The following is a 24724-nucleotide window of genomic DNA, read 5'->3' on the forward strand; positions in this document are numbered from 1 at the left end:
AGAGAAATTTGGCGTATTGTAATTTATAGTAATTTCCAGAATGACTTTGGATTTTTATTAATATTGTTATTAATGTTTACATGTGTTTCTGTAATTTTTTCAAATTTCATAATTTCTTTTCTTGTGAGAACATTTTCCTATATTCTCCATTAAAATGTTTTTCATAATTTTTTCTGTTTATGGAACATATACTGTATGTATGTGTTTATTTTACGTGTTTTATAGAGGTCCTCTCTTATAAGTTTAGCGATATTTTTGCACATTCAACAAGTGTTGAGCTGAAGGCTTTAGAGAGGAATCACTATTTATGCAAAAATGAAAATTTAATTTGGAATAGTTTGCTGTGAATATTTTTGTGTAATTTTTTCATTATTCCACAAAAACTTTCCAGGAACTGGTTTTAAATTATTTGAGTTATTTATTTGAAAATCGACAATAAAAGAAAATAAATAAAAAGACATTCAAAATAACCAATTGAATTTTTTTTGATACAAGACAATAATCAATATCTGCATAAATATTTATAGTAGAAAAATATTAAAGTGATACACTAGCATTTTTGTGTGTTACAAATATATCCTGGAAAAGTTACAAACAAAAAAAAAAAAAAAAGGAAATAGTATACAATCCATCAGGGGGGGGGGGGGGGAGGGGGGGGGGATAATAACTTTTTTTCAAGGACATTGCCTTTCACATACATATCCCAACATCATGCCCTTAACTTATACATGTATTACCCAATAATCATTTAAAAAAAAACAGTATTTTCCCTGAGCAAAGTCACCCAATGGGTTTACCCAGAATTTACATAGAAATAGATAAATAAATACACATTTGAAAAAAACTCTCTAAATTCCAAATACAATCACATTTCAATTGTAACCAGAGAGGAGCAAAATGCAGTGGACCAGACCGGAATTCGAAGCTGGGCCCCCTGAATCTCTGGTCATATCCGCTGCACTTTTCTCCTCTCCCATTTTACACAATATATATATGCTATTTGTAAAAATTGTATTTTGGAGGTGGCATATTGTAAAGAGAGCGACCACATACAGATTATAGCCCTGACCTCCACCCTGGAAAGGGTGGGCTCGCGGGGAAGGGTCTGTGTAACTTCCCGAAACCCGGTGGTGCCTCACTCTTGACCTGCGTTATAGTTTATTTTAGTGTTTACAGTGGGGTGTGAGATAGACCAATTCTGTGTTTACATTGTTATTGTTTAATCTTATTTCTTTTCTGTGAGACACTAAAATGTTTCTGTGATTTACCCTATGTGTTTATTTTTATATACATTAGCTTTGTGGTATCAAAGTTTTTTAAATTTAGGAAAGTTTGAACTTCATGAAAAATTGTCAAATTCTGCTTAAAAATCGACAATAAAAGAAAAAAATAAAAAGACATTAATTGCAATAGTTTTTTTCCATCTATATCTGTTATTTGTAGGAGGAAAATCTTAAAGTTGTTCACTCTGTGTGTTACAAATATATCCTACATACATCATGTATACATGTAACATGTATATCTCACATTGCCTGAAACCATTCAACATCAACTTAACTTTACATGTATGATCAATAAACAATTTTAAAAAAAACATTATTTTCCCTGGACACCCCATACCCAGTCCCAGATATAAACTAGAGGTACTGTGAGGAATGAGCTCACTAAATGATACTCCCCGCCTGCCATTGTAATTTCAAAAATTAAGAAATAAAGCTCAAAAAGTAAAAAATACAATGGCAATCTTAAATTGTGAAAGTTTCATTAAATTTTACTCAGTGGTATAAGAGGAGTTGCGGATAAGAAATGTGGCTTCTTAACAGACAGCGGACTTTATATAGAATACTTTTACAAAAAACATAGACTCTCTACTATACATGTATTTGATGGTCAAAGGCAATGGTATGCCCGAGTTCCTAAATTATATGCTTCTGTAAAATTGTGTTCTGGATTGGCATATTGAAGAGGGAGAGAAGGGTGGGCTCTGGGTGTCTGTGGTGTAACCGAAATTTGGGGCCTCACTCTTGACCTGCGTTAATATAGTTTATTTTTGGAAGTTGATTTGGAAACCCCTGGACTCTTTTGCTCGAACTGATTTACCCTCTCCAATACCACCAAAGTTTTGTTGATGTATTTGAACCACCAACACACTCCCTTTTTATATTATTTTGAATTGCCTTTTTTCCAATCGAAAATGTGCAAAATCAAGATTTGAAAGAAATTGGTGTCTAAAGCTTGTTCCCACCTCCGAAGTAAGAAAGATTTTAAAATTTTAAAGCTATGAAATACTGTCTTAATTGTCATGTCAAGACACAGTTCCCATGGTTCCCCTGGGGCTTCTTCGCGGACTTTATATAGAATACTACAGAAAACATAGCTAGTATACATGTATTTGCTTATGCCCCCCCCCCCCCTCAATAATAATGTCTGATCGAGGACGTCTTTGTACAGTATTTGTCAGGGAATTTTTGGTACCCCCCCCCCTTTAGTAGAATTGCTTCCTATCAGAATGAGCTTGTTCCCACCCCAACGAAAGATTTTAAAATTTTGTCTGCTGAGCTCTGCTGGGCTGGGGGATATGTTTAATCCCTTTACCTATACTGCATTCCTCACACAGGTGCAAAGTCCAACCTAGCATACTAAGACGAGTCCTCCCGTGGGAGCCCCACGATACATGTAAACACTGAGCTGTAAACATACCAGTCTGATCGAAGAGAAAAGAAAAATACTTCGAACTGTTTCTTATCTTTTGCTGGAAAATTGTACATTGAAAAAGGATCCGAAGGTTTGATTGATTTTCTTTAATTTGCACAATTTCTTCTTTTATTCGGTTTCTCAAGTCTTCAAATTTATCTAGGTCAGAATGACTATATTTAGAGTATATATCGTGAAAGTTGTATAGAGTTAGAATAAAGTATGCAGAGTGCACGATGTGCTAGTCACGGGCACTGGAAGTTAATGTAAATATATAGTATGTGTATATATAAAAAAGATATACACATACTATATATTTACATTAACTTCCAGTGTGCTAGTAATGAATGGTTGCAATGATTAAGCATTTCAGACATAGGTCTTGAAGGAGAACACTCTGTGTATCTCAATGACAGAGTGTAAAGCAGACCTCTTGTCCAATTTTACATTATGGTTTAATGTTTCAGCTTGAAGTCGATCAAACATAAGATTACTTGGTTCTTTCTCTTCAAAAAACAAGGTCAATACTCTTCAAAAACAATGTCATTCTGTGTGTTTGAAAGAAATTATTGCAAGAAAAATGGTCACCCTCCATTAACGATAAGACACCAGGCCTTTCTGATTTAAAGAAATTGACATGCAGGCAGGCACCATAATCTGCCTGATCATCACTACTTCCCATAAGGAGGTCAGCCGTGAACATATGACGTATCTGTTGCATTTTTAAAAAAAATATATAATCTCCACCGTCACCTCTCTTTATTGTTGTAGTAAGATTGTACTTTCATCTGCACAGAGTGTTATAATTTTATGTCTTCCAATATTTTGATACTGAAGAGCTGCAACATGCACAGAATACAATTAATTTTCTAAACCACTTGAGGCAGGCTGCTGGCAGATAAGTTGATCAAACATTTCATACCAAGATTTAGGATATGCGGTCAACGGAGCATTGGTGTCGGAAGCAAATTGAAAGAGGGGTGTTAAGTGAAAGAAAAAAATGTAAACCTACAAAAGAAACTTAACAAGCGAAAAAGGGGGTGCCCATTGTCCAAACAAGAAAATATTATTTCGTTGTATGTGTGTGCGGGGGGGGGGGGATATCGAACTTCTTGCAGCACCATTTTTTCCGAACACTTCCAACTTACCCTTTTTTTTTTACCTAAACTGCAAGGCGCCTGTGAAAGTGGGGGGGGGGGGTTAACCTATGCTCAAATGTTCAGTTCCTATATTATGTCTATAAAATCTATAAAATTGAAGCCTAAAAATTAAATGCACTATACTGCTGTATTATGTTTTATATAATTTTATATGTAGGCCTAGTATCGGAACATCTTTCTTTTTTTTTTCTTTCTTTTCGAAGGATGCTATACTGCTTTTTGACGTCATAATGTAATCATAGACCTAAAGCGCTTTATATGATGTAATATATTATATTTTCTCCATAATTTTTATCCCTTCCTTGCCTTTCAATTGTGGGATTTTCCTATACTTAGCATCTCGGAGAAATTTTCTACATCTCCTTATTTTATCCGCTAATCCTAAGGTAAATGAAATATTTTATGTTCAGGGAAAAAGGAGAAATAAGTATTATTTAAGTGTTTTTTAAAAGTTTTCCAAACTATGTGTAAACTGATGTCCTGTTATCAATAGATTATCATGAAGGAAATTGTCCGGACAATTGACATTGCAGTTGTAAAGAGGGGAGAGCATATTTTACATTATTTTAAGATGTTTTTTTAAAAGTTAGATCCAAACTATACACATGTAAACTTATGCTAAATCCTGTTACCAAAAATATATTTTTTATTATACGATTCACTGATAAAATGATACAGCTCATTACCTCTTTGCATTTTATATTAGCCAAATACAAGAGAGAAGGAATTAAAATGTAAATTACCAGTCGTATCAATTTGAAATGGTTTTAGTTGCCATGAAAGTAAAGATATAATGTCAGTCATTTTAAAGTTAGATTTTAAAAGAAAGGTATTATCAGGGAAAACTGAGAGTTGAAAAAATAAAATTTTTTTAGAGTCTCTAATGGACACCCTCACCCGAAAAAATATATATTCGCTTTTGTTTTGTTTCCAGAAAAAGAAGCCGTTTCAATAGCTTTCCAAAGCAATTTGTATCAATTCGGAATTTCTCTATTTAGATCAATGCAGGTTAATATAATGTAGTATTTCTTCCACATAGTTGGATCTCAGCCAATCAGAAAAGGAATTATTCAATATATAAAATAATAGAAATCCTAATGGACGCATAAAACTTTATTTTTTAATTCCGTATTACCTGTTGAATTCATAAGCATATATTAAAGTCAATCTAATTAAAATTAGATGTTAAAAAAACCCCAATCATTTGGTTGTGTTACATATCTATAGGCTAAGAATCTTTTTATAGCACTTAATTAAAGTTGTAACCAAATTTTTTAGAACCTGTATACTTCTACGAAATTATTTAAGATCAATTATCTTTAACAACATCCTGCCGTTTAAAGGGTATAATTATATTTTTGGTTTTGTTACTTATTATAATTGATATTTTTTTTAATTGACTGTCGTTGTCACAAATTAATTACTCAGAAGTATCAATATTTCCTCTAGCTCTATATGGCTTGGTGTTATAAATATGACCTCGCATTATACACCTGTATGTATATAAGTATGATAATATTTTATAGTTTTTATTAACTCGGACACATTTTCCAGACTTCTACCCCATTTAATCATCGTTAATAGAACTTCATACAAGTAATGTATAAAACAAGATATCACAGTAGAAAATAGACTTAACGTTTGTATTTTTTATAAAAATATATGTATTGATTTTAGATTCTAATTAATGGATAACTATGTGTTCCTTTTGAAAGAATGTAAATAATCATATTTTCCCAAAAAGTAAATTGTAAAATCTTTTAGATGTCCTCGGTGAAAACGATGAAACATTTTGAAAGAGGGACGAGGCTTGTCCTGAACAGACTAAAATCGAACCGTTTTCTACATAATGGATGTCGAAAGAAACAGTGTCATTTTAAACCAGTCAGCATCAGATGTTTCAGTTCATCAGCAGTTTTAAATAATGTATACACTTCCAATCTCGGAGACCTTCAGCTAGATCAGAAGCCACTGGGACAGTTTATGTTGGAGAAATTCGAAAAATTCGGCGATCGAGTAGCTCTGGTAATTTTTTTCTCATACTCAGTACACTTTGTAAATTCGTAAAAATAATAAAATACTCTTTTATAATGATTATGATAGGGCCACACAGTTCACTATCGCATCATCGTACCAAAGAGATTTGAGTCGATGGTGCGATTAAACGATAATGCGATGACAATGAAGCGATGGTGCGATAACGATGAAGCGATGGCGCGATAGCGCGATGACGATGATGCGATGGCGCGATAGCGCGACGACGATGATGCGATGGTACGATGGAGCGATGACGCGATGGCACGATAGCGATGATGCGTTGGTGCGATAGCGATAATGCGATGGCGTGACAGTGATGATGCGATGCTATATCGTGCCATCGTTATTGCTTTATCGCGCTATCGACATCGTGTCATCGCACCATCGCTCTATCAACTATATAGATAGGATGGCATTCTCAGCAGGTAGTTAATTCGAGCAAAGATTTGATTGCCCAGTGATAATTTACAGACTTTGATTTTGTATTTGATGATCATATTTTAAATAACAAACACGAAGTACCAAGAGGAGAGAGGGAGGAAGACTTTTGTTTTGTATTTGCTTTAAATTTAAATCGCTTTCTCAGAAAGTACAATAGCGATGGGTTTAATTTCACCAGGGACCTATATACTAGTATATACATGTAGGTCCCTGATTTCACGATGCAAGAAATTAATTTAAATTTCGTATATGCATTTACTTGTTTTAATAGTTAATGATAGCATTCACGATGGGTTTAATTTTGCAGAAAAAAATCAATCGCGAACATAGTGAAAGTAAAACCATCGTAATTATTTCCCACGTAATTATTTCCCAATCTACAGTATTAATCCCCCCCCGTTTAGAAACCAAAATCTAGATCACGCAGATTTCGATTTCTTTTACATCATTCACAACATGAGTGTATTGTTAACTTTATCTTGATTATCAAACTATATTTTAATAATCTTCTAACTTGTTATATGTCTGGCAATAAAGACATGGTTAATTTTTATGCCAAGTGAAGTTAATTCACCCAGTAAGATCTATTTCCGATATGTATTCTGTTCATACTTTCACAACCTGACACCATTTCTCTTCTCAATGGCGCATGCGCAAAAGAGTCGATAGCGCGATAGTGCGACAATGCGATGACGATAGTGCGATAGAGCACTGATGATGACACGATAGAGCATCGCTTCATCGTTATCGCGTTATCGTATCATCGCTATCGCACCATCGCAGCATCGCTATCGTGCCATCGCGTCCACTTTATCGCTCCATCGCACCATTGCTTCATCGTCATCGCAGTATCGCGTCATCGTCATCGTGCTATCGCACCATCGCTTCATCATTATCGCTTCATCGCTCCATCGTCATCGCATTATCGCGTCATCGCACCATTGACTCAAACCTCGATGGTGCGATGATGCGATAGTGAACTGCGTGGCCCTATCCGGATTCCATACTTTTGTAATGAATATAACAGGTCACATCATGAAAGTAGTATTGTTTTGAAAGGGAAAGAAATATTATCATGGTGCAAGAGTGCGATAGCAATAATGCGATGACACGACAGTGCGTGGATTAAAAATGAGCATGCATACCCAAGTATATCGTATTAATGCGACATCGACATAGCTCTGTTTTGCACCAACACTTCATCGATCGCATCATCGACATTGCATCGTCGGAACATTGCTATCGCAACATCGCTTCATCGTAATCGCATTATCGTGTCAATCCACCCAACCCCAACCCCAAGCCACGGTTCGGAGTCCGCATGTAGCACAGAATGGGAGAGGATCGTATGTATAGAATCTATGGAATCCGGATAGGGCCACGCACTTCACTATCGCACCATCGAGCATCAACTTAAAGGTCGATGGCGCGATAACGATGAAACAGTGGTGCGATAACGATGAAGCGATAGCGCGATGACGATGATGCTATGGCGCGATAATGCGATGGCGATGGTGCGATAGCACGATTGAGCGATAGTGAATATCGCTTCATCGTCATCGTACTATCGCACCATCGTCATCGCATCATCGTGTCATCACTATCGCACCATCGCGTCATCGTACCATCGCGTCATCGCATTATCGCACCATCATCATCGCATTGTCGCGCCATAGCATCATCGTCATCGCGCTATCGCACCATCACTTCATCGCTATCGCACGATCGCCTCATCGTCATCGCATTATCTCTTCATCGCACTATCGACCTAAACCTCGATGGTGCGATGATGCGATAGTGAAGTGCGTGGCCCTATCTGGCTTCCATAAGAATCCGGATAGGTACATGCTGTGGAATCTGGATAGGGCCACGCAGTTCACTATCGCACCATCGAGGTCTGGGTTGATAATGCATTGACACGATAATGCGATGACGATGAAGCGATGGTGCGATAATGTTATGGGTCAGAATTACCCGAAATGCCAGCAAAGATCAATAACACAATTTAAACTTAACAATAATTTATTTACAGTAATATATAATAAATATATCAAACATAAAGTACAAACTTAGCAAGAATCTAAAAATACATACATCAGAGTGTCCGTTTCTGCACACAATGTCCCAGTGAAAATATATATCCCAGTTATATCTCAATAGTGCTTATACGACAAAGTATTATTATGCATCGAATTGACAGGGTATTTATACAGTAATATAAATCTAGAATATTCTAGAAATTGTTAAAACATGATATTACTGGAACAATCTGGACATACACAAAATTTAAGAATGTTCTAGATAAAATGACCGAACATGTTGACCACTCTGGAATGTTCAAGAAACTTAATGTTACTAATTATATACATAATGAAACAATACACATCTCACAACACCTCCCCCCTTAAAAAGTTTGAATGTCAATGAAAAACTTAAATTGTAAAACATGTACATTAATACAAAATCTAATATATTTACGATACTCTTGACAAGGCGTCTGCAATAACATTGTCTTTGCCTTTGATATGCTTAATTGTTATGTTGTATTCTTGTAACAACAAACTCCATCTAGTCAGTCTTTGATTCTTGTTTGACAATTTATGCAAAAATGTCAGGGGGTTGTGATCAGTATACACAAGAATTGGATGCAAAGTAACATTCAAATAAACATCAAAATGCTGTAAAGCTAACAACAAAGCAAGGCATTCTTTTTCAATAGTAGAATAATTTCGTTGACATTTTGTAAGTTTCTTTGAAAAATAAGAAACAACTCTATCTACATTATCACTATGTTCTTGAAACAAAGCTGCCCCGATTCCAACATCACTAGCGTCAACAGTAAGCTTAAATTGCTTAGAAAAATCTGGAGTTGACAGAACTGGGTTGCTCATCAGGATAGATTTGATTTTATGAAAGGATTTTTCACAGTCCTTTGTCCATTCAAAGTTAACCGTCTTTTGTAAAAGATTTGTAAGTGGACTAACTACTGAGGAAAAATTTGGACAAAATTTTCTGTAAAACCCAGCCATGCCCAAAAACCTCATTAATTCTTTCTTGTTTGTAGGAATCGGGAACTTTGCAATAGCTTCCACTTTAGCCATAATGGGTGTAACATAACCTTGACCTACTTTATGACCTAAATACTCTACATAATAGGGATGTCAAATCGGTCAATTTTCAATACTCGGTTACTCGGACATTTTTCCGATCGAGTACCCGGGTACTCGGTAAAAGTGTAAATAAATATGAACAAGTAAATTGAAGACTGTAAAACATTGTAAACTCTTGTAGAAATAAAACCAGATGCACTGATATGAGGCTTATCCGTAAATGTATTTCTGTTGATGATGAACACTTCGTGCCCGACGAAATTTAATATAACATTTTTTTAAAATTCAATTTATTTATCAGAAAAACACAAGAAATAAAATCAAAAGTTGTTCATTGTGTTTTTGTTTAAAAAAAATAATCTGCTCCGTAATTGTAATGTAATTCTTTGTCGCGTTTGACGACCAGGTATCAGTCGTCAGAGCTACGTACAGTATCAACTTGAACTTGATCAAGTTTTCCTAATAGAGCGGATTTACGATTTTCGTACACTTTTTCGATCCTAGATTTTATAATATTTCAGGACGGTATTTTGTAGTTTGGTGCAACGATGGTCATTGTTTTTTTAAAGCCTTCGCCTTCAACCAGTTGTATTGGCATGTAATCAAACACAACCATATGAACAATCGCACGTGTAATATCATCCGCTCTTTTCCCGAGAATTTAATTACGGCTTCTCGGAGAATTGAGAAAATTATGAAATTTATTTAAACGTAATGGATTTAAACGATGTTCAGTGAAAACAAATAATTGAAGCCAAACAAAAAATAAGGGTAAAAGACAGCCAAAGGTGAGAAAGGTCAGGTACCCCAGGTGCTTGGTCATGATAATTACTGCTTACGATAACACTGCCACAGGCGATAACGGTCATTTAGAATCGTAGTAAACCCTAATTACTGTATGTGCAAGTGCAATGAGCATTTTACGTTTTAAAGCAGATTGTTTAATACATTAATGAATAAGCTTAGAAATATTCAAAAATATACATCCGAGTAACCGAGTACCGATTTTAGTATTCGATACTCGGACGTCCGATCGAGTACCCGGTTAACCGGGTACTCGTTGACATCCCTACTACATAAGCATGACAAAATTCGCTCTTCTCAAGATTCACAGTTAAATTTGCTTTAGCTAAAATGTCAAATAAAGCACGCATGATTCGGAGATGTTCGTCCCATGTGTTGCTGTATATGACGACATCATCAACGTAGGCCTCGCATCCCTCAAGGTCTTGAAGAAGGGAGTGAATCATCCTTTGGAATGTAGCCGGTGCGTTTTTCATGCCAAAAGGCATTACTTTATACTGGTAAAGTCCATCTCGTGTAGCAAAAGCAGATATTTCTTTTGCTCTTTCTGTTAACGGTACTTGCCAGTAGCCTTTCAACAGGTCAAATTTACTGACAAATTTCGCGTTTCCAATGTTGTCAATACAGTCATCGATTCTAGGTATTGGATATGAATCAGTTTTGGTAACAGAATTCACCTTTCTAAAGTCTGTACATAATCTGTACGAACCGTCCTGTTTTGGTACAAGAATACACGGTGAGCTCCAATCACTTTTACTAGGTTCAACAATGTCATTGTCCAACATGTACTGCACTTCCCTTCTTAGGTACTGCAATTTTATTGGATTCAGACGGTACGGATGTTGTTTGATAGGCAGAACGTCACTCACTATGACATCATGACAAGCTGCATTAGTTTTCTTTGGAACATCCGAAAAGATTTGATGATACTCATTCATCAAGTTTTTAACTTGTTCTTTTTGGTGAATGTTCAAATGTCCAAGTTTGGCATCAAAATCAGCCAAAATTTCTGAATTTTTCAAGCGGACACTCTGATTACAATCTTTCTCATTCATTTCTACATTTGTATCACTTTCAATACAATTTTGAACAGTCTTAGCATTGGCTAAAGTGGAAACTGGTTTTACAGAATTTCGGTCACACCTTTCAAAATACTCTTTTAACATGTTAATGTGACAAACCCGTTTCTCTTTACGTCGACCTGGTGTCTTAACTACATAGTTTACATCACTGATCTTGCTTTCAATTTCATAAGGACCATAAAATCTGGCCTGTAAAGGATGACCAGGAATAGGTAAAAATACAAGAACCTTATCACCTGGCTTAAACACCCTATTTCTGGCATCTTTGTCATACCACATTTTCATTTTCATCTGAGAATTCTTCAAATTTTCTTGTGCTAATTTACAAGCATTGTAAAGTTTTTCTTTAAAATTAGACACATAATCTAAAAGATTAAGATCACTAGTCTCAGTCAGCCACTTTTCCTTCAACAATTTCAAAGGACCTCTAACCTCTGACCGAACACCAATTCAAAAGGACTGAACCCAAGAGACTCCTGGACTGCTTCTCGTGCAGCAAATAACACAAGATGAACCCCTTCATCCCAGTCTTTTTCATACTGGTAACAATATGTCTTCAGCATTGTTTTTAGGGTTTGATGAAAACGTTCTAGCGCTCCCTGGGACTCAGGATGATAAGCAGTTGATCTATATTGCCTTATACCCAACTCATGCATGACTTGCTGGAACAACCCCGACATAAAATTTGAGCCTTGATCCGACTGAATTGCCTTGGGTGCTCCTACAAAACTGAAAAACTTGGTTAGGGCCTTAACTATGCTCTTTGCCTTTATATTCCTTAGAGGTATGGCTTCAGGAAATCGAGTGGATGTACACATAATGGTAAGTAAATACTGGTTTCCAGATCTAGTCCTAGGCAAAGGTCCTACACAATCCACCAACACTCGACTAAACGGTTCTTCAAAAGCTGGAATTGGTTGAGCCATAGGTGTATCGTGAGCTAAACTCATGACATCTCGACGATAAGCAGCTGGGACCACTATCTGGTGAACAACACGCCACACTTCATCTGGAGAGGCGTCAGGTGGTCGCCATTTTCGCATAAGGATGCCATCTTTCATATAGAAGCATTCTCCAACTTTAGTAGCCTCTTCTGGTGGAAGTGCCCTCTTACTAAGTTGAATGATATCTGGGTCTTTATGTTGTTCAGAGAGTAAACGTTCTCGGCTGAGGATGTCCTTGCCTTGGCTAACTAGTGGATGCAACTCATCATCCTCACCACCAAATTTTGGTAAAAGTTCTTTCTTCTCTTGCTTCTTGATATTGTGTGGTTCCATGCTTGTTTGAGTGCCATTAAGGTCAGATAAGAAAGTGTCATTCAAATCAATATCAACAGAGGAATTCGTCTCGTCAAAGGCTTGAGTATGGTCTGCCTCCATTTCTCGTCTTCTGGCCATCGCTCTAGTAACAGCAAACGCTGGATAAATGTCATCATCTTCATCATTATACATGACATCTGGAGTGATCTTCTCACAAACTATAGGATCTGGTACAACTTTTCCACCAGCCAGATCGTTGCCTAACAACAAAGAAATGCCTGGAACGGGAAGAGTAGGTCGAACACCTACGATAACAGGTCCAGTAACTAAATCTGACTTCAAACTAATTCTATGCAGGGGAACATCAATGACGCCTAGCTCCACACCCTGTAATAAAACTGACTCACCAGTAGAAGTCTGCTCAGACAAAGGAAGCACGCCCTCTAACAATAACGTCTGTGCAGCACCAGTATCTCTCAAAATCTGGACAGGTTTTATTTCGCTAGAGTCACCGAGTGAAACAAATCCCTGAGACATAAAGGGCTTATAATCCTCCATAGAATCAATAGAACTGGACTGTGAACCCTGGACATCAGGAGTGTCAGAACAAATCGAAACTAAGGCTTCTCTATCACCTCTAACTGCCGCACAAGCATGTGGCTGAGTTTTATCAAAATCATTTTTTCTCTTAAGTTTAAAGCATTCACTGATCAGATGACCCTTTTTCTTACAATAACCACAAGTAGGAAGCGACCCTATTCCAGACGATCCTTCAACACGTCCTGAACCGGACTTAAAACCACCTTGGGATGGAGACTGGGAACTTGTGAAAGACTGAGACCCTGAACCACTCTTTTTATATGTGTCTGAATTGGTAGAATTACTGCTAGTCTGAGATCTTGAAACAAAATTCTTTTTATAAGACAGAGCATAAGTATCAGATATGACTGCTGCCTCTTCAAGAGTTTTCACATTCTTATCTTCTAAATGTGTTTTCAAATCTTGAGGAACACATTCCTTAAACTCTTCTACCAGGATGACTTGGCGCAAATTAGCAAAAGTTTTATCAAGTTTCTTAGATCTAAACCAGTGATCGAATAAATCTTCTTTCTCTCGTGAAAATTCAACAAATGTTTGATTATCAAACTTTCTATACTTTCTGAACTTTTGTCTATACGCTTCAGGTACTAATTCATATGCTTTTAATATTGCTGCTTTGACCTTCTCATAGTCTGAACTCTCAACTACCCCTAGTGCAGAGTATACCTCAGCCGCTTTTCCAACCAGTACACTTTGTAACATTGTTGACCAAACATTTCGTGGCCATTTAAGATTCTCTGCTACCTTTTCGAATTGTGGAAAATATTTGTCTACAGATTTTTCTTGAAATTTTGGAACTAATCTGATATTTTTTGCTGGATCAAATTCAGTTTTGACAACTGACGGTTCTGGTTGGTTCTGTAATTTTAATTTCTCTAATTCAAAGTTCATTTCACGCTCTCTTTCTCGCTCTTGTCTTTCTCTTTCTCGCTCTTGTCTTTCTAATTTGTCTAATTCAAATTTTCGTTCACTCTCTCGTTCTTCTCTTTCTCTTTCTAATTTTTCTCTTTCAAATCGCATTTTCTCTAACTCTAATTGAAACTGATATTCTGCCATTTTATAAGAGCCTAACTCTGATTTAACTGTATATTCTGGAAGATCGTATTTTTCAAAGATGTTTTCTTCTACTAGTTTGTTTGCAACCTTAATTCTAATGTCTTGCTTTCTCTGAGAGGATTTAACATCTAACCCAAAATGCAAACCTAATGCGATCAAGTCATCCTTTTTTAACGTATCAAAAACCTGAACACTTGGTGAACTAAGAAAGTCTGTGACCGAAAACACCATGTTGATTTCTGCTGGCTTATAATTAAATTTAAGGTTCAATTAACAAAAATTCTGACAATAAACTGCAAAAGTGCAAGAAATTCTTTATCCCGGACGAGCCCCCAATTCTGTTATGGGTCAGAATTACCCGAAATGCCAGCAAAGATCAATAACACAATTTAAACTTAACAATAATTTATTTACAGTAATATATAATATATATATCAAACATAAAGTACAAACTTAGCAAGAATCTAAAAATACATACATCAGAGTGTCCGTTTCTGCACACAATGTCCCAGTGAAAATATATATCCCAGTTATATCTCAATAGTGCTTATACGACAAAGTATTATTATGCATCGAATTGACAGGGTATTTATACAGTAATATAAATCTAGAATATTCCAGAAATTGTTAAAACATGATATTACTGGAACAATCTGGACATACACAAAATTTAAGAATGTTCTAGATAAAATGACCAAACATGTTGACCACTCTGGAATGTTCAAGAAACTTAATGTTACTAATTATATACATAATGAAACAATACACATCTCACAACAATAAGGATGAAGCGATGGCGCGATAATGCGATGACGATAGTGCGATAGCACGACGGAGCAATGACACAATAGTGCAATAGCGATGACACAATAGCGCGATAATGTGATGGCGCGATAACGATGACAATGAAGCGATGTTCACTTTTACTCTATCGTTTTATCGCACCATTGTCATTGCATTATTTTGCCATCGCATCATCGTCATCGCGCTATCGCACCATAGCTCTATCATCATCTCACCATCTCTTCATCGTTATTGCATTATCGCGCTATCGACCTATTAGTTGATGCTTGATGGTGCGATAGTGAACTGCATGGCCCAATCCAGAATCCATAACATGCAGTTTACTTTCACACCATTGAGCTTTGACTTAAAGGTCGATGTGCAATCATGAAATGGCGCGATAACAGTGAAGCAATAGTAGGATGATATGGAATCCGGATAGGGCCACGCAGTTCACTATCGCATCATCGCACCATCGAGTTTTGAGTCGATGGTACGATGTCGCGATAATGCGATGACGATGGCGCGATGGTGCGATAACGATGAAGCGAAGACGCGATAGTGCGATGACGATAATGCGATGGCGATGATGCGATGAAGCGATAATGCGATGACGCGATGGCACGATAGCGATGGTGCGATAGCGATGATGCGATGGCGCGACAGTGATGATGCGATGCTACATTGTGCCATCGTTATTGCTTTATCGCGCTATCGACATCGTGTCATCGCACCATCGCTCTATCGACTATATAGATAGGATGGCATTCTCAGCAGGTAGATAATTCGAGCAAAGATTTGATTGCCCAGTGATAATTTACTATGGAATCCGGATAGGGCCAGGCAGTTCACTATCGCATCATCGCACCATCGAGGTTTAGGTCGATAGTGCGATGAAGAGATAATGCGATGACGATGAGGCGATGGTGCGATAGCGCGATCGATGATGCTATGGCGCGACAATGCGATGACGATGGTGCGATAATGCGATGACGCGATGGTACGATGACGCGATGGTGCGATAGTGATGACACGATGATGCGATGACGATGGTGCGATAGTACGATGACGATGAAGCGATATTCACTATCGCTCAATCGTGCTATCGCACCATCGCCATAGCATTATCGCGCCAAAGCATCATCGTCATCGCGCTATCGCATCATCGCTTCATCGTTATCGCGCCATCGCATTATCGCACCATCGACCTTTAAGTTGATGCTCGATGGTGCGATAATGAAGTGCGTGGCCCTATCCGGATTCCATAGAATATTGCTTCTTCGTTATCGTATCATTGCACCATCGCGTCATCACACTATTGCTCCATCATGCTATCGTATTGTCACACCATTGCTTGATCATCATCGCATTTCACGTCATCATACTGTCGACCTTAACCTTGGTGGTGCGATGATATGATGGTGATGAACTGCACGATCCTATCTGAATTCCATACAAATGGAATCCAGATAAGGCCTTGTAATACACTATAGCACTATCTAGGTTCAGGTCGATTGTGCGATAAAGATGAAGCTATGGTGTGATAACGAAGCAACAATGTGATTACGATGATGAGATGGAGCGACAATGCGATGATGATGGTGCATTAACTATGGAATCCTGATAGGGCCACGCATTTCAATATCGCATCATCGCACCATCGAGGTTTGAGTCGATGGTGCGATGACGCGATAATGCGATGACGATGAAGCAATGAAGCGATAACGATGAAGCGATGGTGCGATAGCGCGATGACGATGATGCGATGGCGCGATAGTGTGATGACGATGAAGCGATGGTGCGATGACGCGATGGCACGATAGCGATGCTGCGATGGTGCGATAGCGATGATACGATAACGTGATAACGATGAAGCGATGCTCTATCGTGTCATCATCAGTGCTCTATCGCACTATCGTCATCGCATTATCGCACTATCGTGCTATCGACTCTTTTGCGCATGCGCTATTGAGAATAGAAATGGCGTCAGGTAGTGAAGATATGAACAGAATATATATCAGAAATAGATCTTACTGGGTTAAAAAACTTCACTTGGGCATTAAAATTAACCATGTCTTTCTTGCCAGACATATAACTAGTTAGAAGATTGTGAAAATATAGTTTGATAATCAAGATAAGTTTGACAATATACTCATCTTGAGACTGATGTAAAAGAAATCGAAATCCGCGTGATCTAGATTTTAGTTTTTAAACGGGGGGGGGGGGGGGGGGAGGGGGGGGTAATATTGTGGATTGGAAAATAATTACGATGGTTTTAGTTTCACTATGTTTGCAATTCATCTTTTATCCGCAGAATTAAACCCATCGTGAATGCTATCTTTAACTATTAAAAACGAGTAAATGCTTATACGAAATTTAAATCAATTTCTTGCATCGTGAAATCAGGGACCTATATACCAGTATATAGGTCCCTGGTGAAATAAAAACCATCGCTATTGTACTTTCTGAGAAATCGTGAAATTTTAGCACCGTTAAATACAGTATTCACAATCAAGAAAATTAAAAGCAAACAAAAGACATAAGTCTTCCTCCCTCTCTCCTCTCGGTACATGTACTTCATGTTTGTTATTTAAAATATGATTATCAAATACAAATTTAAAGTCAATTTATTATCACTGGGCAATCAAATCTTTGCTTGACTTTTAACTACTAATGGTAATACACATGGAAGTTCTTCTGTATAAAACCATGATTTCTTTATTATCGTATCCGTTAATGAAATATTCTTGAATCTTTTCATCAACAAACGCGATGTTGTGCAATGACTGCTGGGAATGCCATCCTATCTATATAGTCGATAGAGCGATGGTGCGATGACATGATGTCGATAGCGCGATAAAGCAATAACGATGACACAATATAGCATCGCATCATCACTATCGCGCCATCGCATCATTGCTATCGCATCAACGCAGTATCACTATCGTGCCATCGTGTCATCGCATTATCGCTTCATCGTACCATCGCATCATCGTCGTCGCGCTATCGTGCCATCACATTATCGTCATCGCGCTATCGTGTCATCGCTTCATTGTAATCGCACCATGGCGTCATCGTCATCGCATTATCGCGTCATCGGACCATCGACTCAAATTTCGATGGTGCGATGATGCCATATTGAACTGCGTGGCCCTATCCGGATTCCATGATTAACACAACAAAGCAATGGTGTATGGAATCCGGATAGGGCCATGCAGTTCACTATCGCACCATCGAGCATCGTCTAAAAGGTCGATGACGCGATAATGCGATGGCGCGATAACAATGAAGCGATGGTGCGATGACGATGGAGCTATGGTGCAATAGCGCGATGACGATGATGCGATGGCACGATAATGCGATGACGATGGTGTGATAGAAAGATAGAGTAAAAGTTAATATCGCTTTATCGTTATCATATCATCTCACCATCGTCATCGCACCATCATGTCATCGCTATTGCACCATCGCGTCATCGAACTATCGCTCCATCGTGCTATCGCACCATCGTCATCGCATTATCGCACCATCGCTTCATTGTCATCGTGCTATCGCACCATCGCTTCATCGTTATCGCATCATTGCTTCATCGTCATTGTATTATCGTATCATCGCATTATCAACCCAAACCTCGATGGTGCGATGATGCGATAGTCAATAGTAAACTGCGTGGCCCTTTCGGGATTCCATAATGGTGCGATAGCAATGACACGATAGTGCGACGAAGATGGCACGATGGTTCCATAACAATGAAGCGATATTCACTATCGTTGCATAATGCTATCGCACCATAGACATGGCATTATTGCATCATCATCATTGCACTATCGTACCATCGTTTCATTGTTAACGCACCATCACTTCATTATCGCGTCATCGCATTTTCGCGATGGATTGTGATGATGACCCAACCCTCGATGATCATGCGATGATGGCCCTATTCAGATTCCTGTAAGTGCTGTGTCATTTATAAACTAATTTAATAAAATGTTATCTTCTACAGGTGGATTTTCCAACAGATAGAAAATACACCTACAGTCAACTAAGGGGATGTGTAGTGAAAGTGGCCAGTGCACTGACGAGGTTAGGATATAAGAAAGGTGACGTCATATCTATCCACAGTGTCAATATCCCAGAATTCACTATCCTCTTACTGGCTGCAGCTTCAGCAGGGATAATTGTCACAACTTCAAACCCAGCATATACGGCAGGTACCAGACATCGATTTACGCTATCTTAATAGTTATTAAACATCTTGTGTAATATCTTTTGTTGATGACAACTTCTGTTTGACTCATCATATTTTAACGGATTTCCCCCCTAAAAAGTAGGTTAAACATATATAGGCCTATCAAGTTTTACAATCATGTTACCAGAAACACATAAATTAATATAAGGTACTGTGAAGGGGTTATAAATTTTCGCCCGTCTTATTTTCGCTATTCACACTTAGGCCTACAAACAATTTTGCCCTGCTTTAAATTCGCCCAATCATAGTTTTGTTTAAGAAATTATACTGTATTCTTTGAATTTGCCCCGTTTTAAATTTGACCAAATGAGGGTAGGGCGAAAGGGGCGAAAATAAAACGAGAGTGAAAATTTCCCTGTATATACAGTATTAAAAGTGCAAATGAGATATCTGTTAATTTCCAGGCGAGCTTTCTCGACAGCTAGAACATGCCAATGCAAAGGCTGTGTTTACTATTCCACAGCTGGTGCCTGTTGTCAAGGATGCCATTGATAGCTCTGATTCCCTGCAATCGCTGAAAAATGTACGTATATATATACATTAAAGGGTAATATCCCTCTGCTAAGAGAGATAACTTTCTGAAGACAATTTCCCATGAAATTCAATGAATTGTCACGTCAGATTTTATAGATTTCATTCACAAGGACCAATTTATAGTCAACTCAATCGAATCTAGTACAACGTTCAGATGTGGATTTCTAGTTTCTATTGCCAATATTTTTATTAATTATTTATGTTTTACCTAAAACATTTAAACTCAGTTCCTTTAAACGGTGTAAATTGAGATATTTCTATCTCTAATCTTATAATACATTTAATTGTTACAGAAATTTCAGATGCAGAATTGTTTACTTTTAATTAATATTTTGTTTCACTAAAAAATATTTTCAAGAGTGATGATGGAAAGATAACTCTTGTTGATTGATGCATATTGAAAACAATTTAATTGATATTCTAGCTGATTTAAAAACCAATGCTTCAGTAAATGTTTTTTAATGAGAATTAGATAGGTATGAGAGTAAATATTATTTCCATATATACCTCATATTTTTAATTTTTTTGTGAGATAAAAAATAATTGATCTTTCTATTTACCATAAATTTTCTTCACGTCATGATTTGACAGATTATTCATTTCTGAAAAAGTAAGCACCGCTTCATACTTCAAACTATTTTCCATTTGAATTTAATGCTATAGTTGTTGATGAAAATCAGTGTTTGGAATTTTTTTAAAAAAATTGTGAAATTTGGAGTAGAGGCCGGATATTGCCCCTTAATATACACTTTTAATTAACTTGATTATATTAACTTGATTATACATTCCTCACACTTAAAATGTATGTACTTGTCTTTCTATCTATACTCATTAAAACACTTGAAAATGTGCATATCTAACTAACTCTTGTTAGAAATAAAAAGATCAATTCAGGGTTTAACAATTTAACATTTTTAAAAAATATTGCTTCAAAACAATTACTTTTTAAACAAAATTATCCCTCTTTCTCCAAATATTAAGCTCTAATCCCCAATCTGCCTGTAGGTGTGTCTAAATGTGTGAGTGGTAGAGTAAAAAAGAATCACAAGACTCACAAGCCTTTAAAAATACAAATTGTATATTTTAGTGTTTTGTATAGTAGAAACCATTCTTGATTTGGTAGAGCATCACTGTGTTTGGGGAGAGTGAGGGATGTAGGCCATTTGCTAACCTTATGCAAGACGATGGAAAAGCTTTCCCAGAAAACATTGTCATTGATCCCCTGGAGGATGTGTGTGTTCTCCCATACTCTAGTGGCACCACGGGGCTCCCCAAGGGAGTCATGTTAACCCACGATAACCTTGTTGCCAACCTGCAGCAATTCAGGTATTTACTCACACTATGATCTGTATTTAATTTTTGCTACACAACTTATTTATTCAGTGTTTTTTTTTTGCATGTGATAAAGTGGATTAGTACAGAGATGATAGATGTAAGCACTTGGTTTACATATGATTTGTATACAATCTTAGTCCATAAAGACTTCCAGAAGCACAATTCTTTTTAATTCATCAATGCGTATCACTAACCAACAATCATGGCATAGTAAAGAATTCTATATGAATCTAATCAATATTTTGGTTAATGGCATATATAAGGTCAATTACAAAGAACAACAGTATAAAGTAACAGTTTTTTGCCTCTGTATATTGTAGACAAATTCTGAATGTAAGCGAGGATGACACAGCCCTGGGTATTCTCCCCTTCTTTCATATTTACGGAATGTGTCCAGTAATGATGGGAGTCCTGGTAGATGGAGGGAAACTTGTGACCTTGCCAAAGTTTGACCCTGAGCAGTTTCTCAAGGCTCTAGAGGCTCAGAAGGTACACTTGTCTTTTTGGTGCTTTTACATTACTTTGAAAATCCGGTTTTTGCAAGACTCTTAATATTTCTTTTTAAAAAATTTAAAAAAAATGAACTTTTCTATAGAATGTTTCGTTATATTTGGTGAACTAAGATTGGAAAACTGCAAAGTTGATCAATTTTCCTTTTTAAATCAAGGTAACACAGCTTCATATCGTGCCCCCCATTGTATTGTTCCTGGGAAAACACCCAATGGTTTCCAAGTTTGATCTTAGTAACCTGAATACCATGACATCCGGAGCAGCACCCCTGGGTGAAGGTCTTACACACGAGGTCATGAAGAGACTGAACGCTGTCATCAGACAAGGTATCTCTAAACTGTTTCTATTTATTATCTATCCTCAGTGTACCACCATCTTATAACAAGCATATTTAACATCACTTATTGCTTCATTATTTACATGTATTTGCAGGGTATGGCCTGACAGAGACCAGTCCTGTCACCCATCTTGATGTCATACCTCCAAACCCAGGGACCATAGGCTGTGTTATCCCCAACACACAGTGTAGGGTACGCAATCACTATCCACTATCCCCAACACACAGTGTAGGATACATAATCACTATTCACTATCCCAACACCCAGTGTAGGGTACGTAATTACTATCCACTATCCCAACACACAGTGTAGGGTACGTAATCACTATCCACTATCCCAACACCCAGTGTAGGGTACGTAATTACTATCCACTATCCCAACACACAGTGTAGAGTACGTAATCACTATCCACTATCCCAAACACACAGTGTAGGGTACGTAATCACTATCCACTATCCCAAACACACAGTATAGAGTACGTAATCACTATCCACTATCCCAACACACAGTGTAGGGTACGTAATCACTATCCACTATCCCAACACCCAGTGTAGGGTACGTAATTACTATCCACTATCCCAAACACACAGTGCAGAGTACGTATTCACTATCCACTATCCGAACACCCAGTGTAGGGTACGTAATTACTATCCACTATCCCAAACACCCAGTGTAGGGTACGTAATCACTATCCACTATCCCAAACACACAGTGTAGAGTACGTAATCACTATCCACTATCCCAACACACAGTGGAGGGTACGTAATCACTATCCACTATCCCAAAACCCAGTGTAGGGTACGTAATCACTATCCACTATCCCAACACACAGTGTAGGGTACGTAATCGCTATCCACTATCCCAAACACACAGTGTAGAGTACGTAATTACTATCCACTATCCCAACACACAGTGTAGGGTACATAATCACTATCCACTATCCCAAACACACGGTGTAGGGTACGTAATCACTATCCACTATCCCAGTGTGAGGTACGTAATTACTATCCACTATCCCAAACACAGTGTAGAGTACGTAATCACTATCCACTATCCCAACACCCAGTGTAGGGTACGTAATTACTATCCACTATCCCAACACACAGTGTAGGGTACATAATCGCTATCCACTATCCCAAACACACAGTGTAGAGTACATAATCACTATCCACTATCCCAAACAAACGATGTAAGGTACACATTCACTATCCACTATCCCAAATATGTAATCACTACCCTCTATTCCAAATACACAGTGTAGGGTACATAAATGTACTTGCTATTATCTATAATGACCATTTCATTCCATACAGTACACAGTGTAGGGAACGTAATCACTATCCTCTTCTGACATGAAATCAAATATAGTATCTTCTCTTTATGAAGTCTTGTCTTACTTTGAAAAAAAAATGCTTACTATAACTGATGCAGTTAATGCTAACTTTAAATACCTCTCCATTAGGTAGTGAATCCAGAAACTGACGAGGACGTACCAGAAGGGGAGGTGGGAGAAATCTGTGTGAAGGGACCTCAGGTAATGAAGGGGTACCTCAACAACCAGAAAGCCACAGACGACATGATCAAAGATGGCTGGCTACATACAGGTTCATTCTTATCCCATTATAATCCTTCAAACCAGAGTGTTTTACTTTAGTAATGAATCACAAACTTCTCAATATGTTTTCATCTATTAAACTTTCAGGAGATATAGGGCATTACGTGAAGGAGAAGGGAGTGTTTATGATAACAGACAGACTCAAGGAACTTATAAAATACAAAGGAAATCAGGTAAGTAAAGGAGTCACATATCATCAGTTAAAGGTGTTCAATTTTATTCCATGAATATATACCAAAATGTTTATAAAAAAATTATTATTAAATGTATTTTTACACACTAATTATTCTCTATTCCATTTTGCACTTGACATATTCTTAGTTATTTTTGAAAAAAAATAACCATAAAGTTGAATCTCGAGACTTGCTTGTTTGCTAGGTGGCCCCAGCAGAACTAGAGGACCTACTTTTACAGCACCCCGCTGTACAGGATGTGGCCGTGATTGGACTTCCTGATGAGGACGGAGGAGAAGTTCCCATGGCTTACGTCGTCAAGAAACCAAACCAAGAGGCTTCAGCTCACGACATTGCTGCCTTTGTTGAAGGTCAGTGTTAAATATTTAAAATCAAGGTTATACAGAATTGTTAAAATCAAATTTAACTTATTCTTTTAATACTGATAGAAAGTAATTACAGCCTCAATCTGAGTCCATGATGTTTTTATAACTAGTTTTGCTTCCTCTGTAGGCAATGTTGCACCATACAAAAAACTGCGAGGAGGAGTGGAGTTCATCAACGAAATCCCAAAGTCCCCCAGCGGAAAAATTCTTCGAAGGATTCTCAAAGAATCCCTCCCAAAACCAACGTGAATTTGAGGATTTTAGCTAGAAGTTCTTAATTTTAGCATGAAGTTATAAATTTTACCATATCATAAAGTGACAAAGTCATTTAACAAGATGTTCTGGCTGTGATTAATACATTGTACATGTGGCAGCAAATCCTGGTTTTACACTAACTCATTTTATTTACTTCTAAAGAAAAGATTTTATATATGATTGTACATTTAATATATATAGTTAATTTTACCTAACATCTTGGAATTATTTTTATGGGAACAGTAGTCCTTTTACTTGTATGCAGCTGTATTGCAATAAATTATACAACCAATATACTGCACT

General features: G+C 37.3%; 1 protein-coding gene across 1 annotated transcript; it reads left to right on the forward strand.

The window, feature by feature from the left end:
- Nucleotides 1-2636: 2636 nt before the first annotated feature.
- On the forward strand, nucleotides 2637-24717 carry LOC134235966 (uncharacterized). The gene is made up of 12 exons (XM_062718145.1): nucleotides 2637-2785; nucleotides 5619-5879; nucleotides 19030-19237; nucleotides 19680-19798; nucleotides 20933-21135; nucleotides 21465-21633; nucleotides 21812-21980; nucleotides 22087-22184; nucleotides 23455-23596; nucleotides 23695-23780; nucleotides 23986-24151; nucleotides 24294-24717. The coding sequence occupies exons 2-12, from the start codon at nucleotides 5619-5621 to the stop codon at nucleotides 24413-24415; spliced, it is 1743 nt and encodes a 580-aa protein (XP_062574129.1). The 5' UTR covers nucleotides 2637-2785; the 3' UTR covers nucleotides 24416-24717.
- The last annotated feature ends 7 nt before the right edge of the window (nucleotides 24718-24724 follow it).

The sequence above is a fragment of the Saccostrea cucullata genome, unplaced genomic scaffold (assembly GCF_032062105.1).
Source record: "Saccostrea cucullata isolate Sc308-1 unplaced genomic scaffold, CSIRO_AGI_Scuc_v1 ctg236, whole genome shotgun sequence".
NCBI classification, from domain to species: Eukaryota; Metazoa; Mollusca; class Bivalvia; order Ostreida; family Ostreidae; genus Saccostrea; species Saccostrea cuccullata.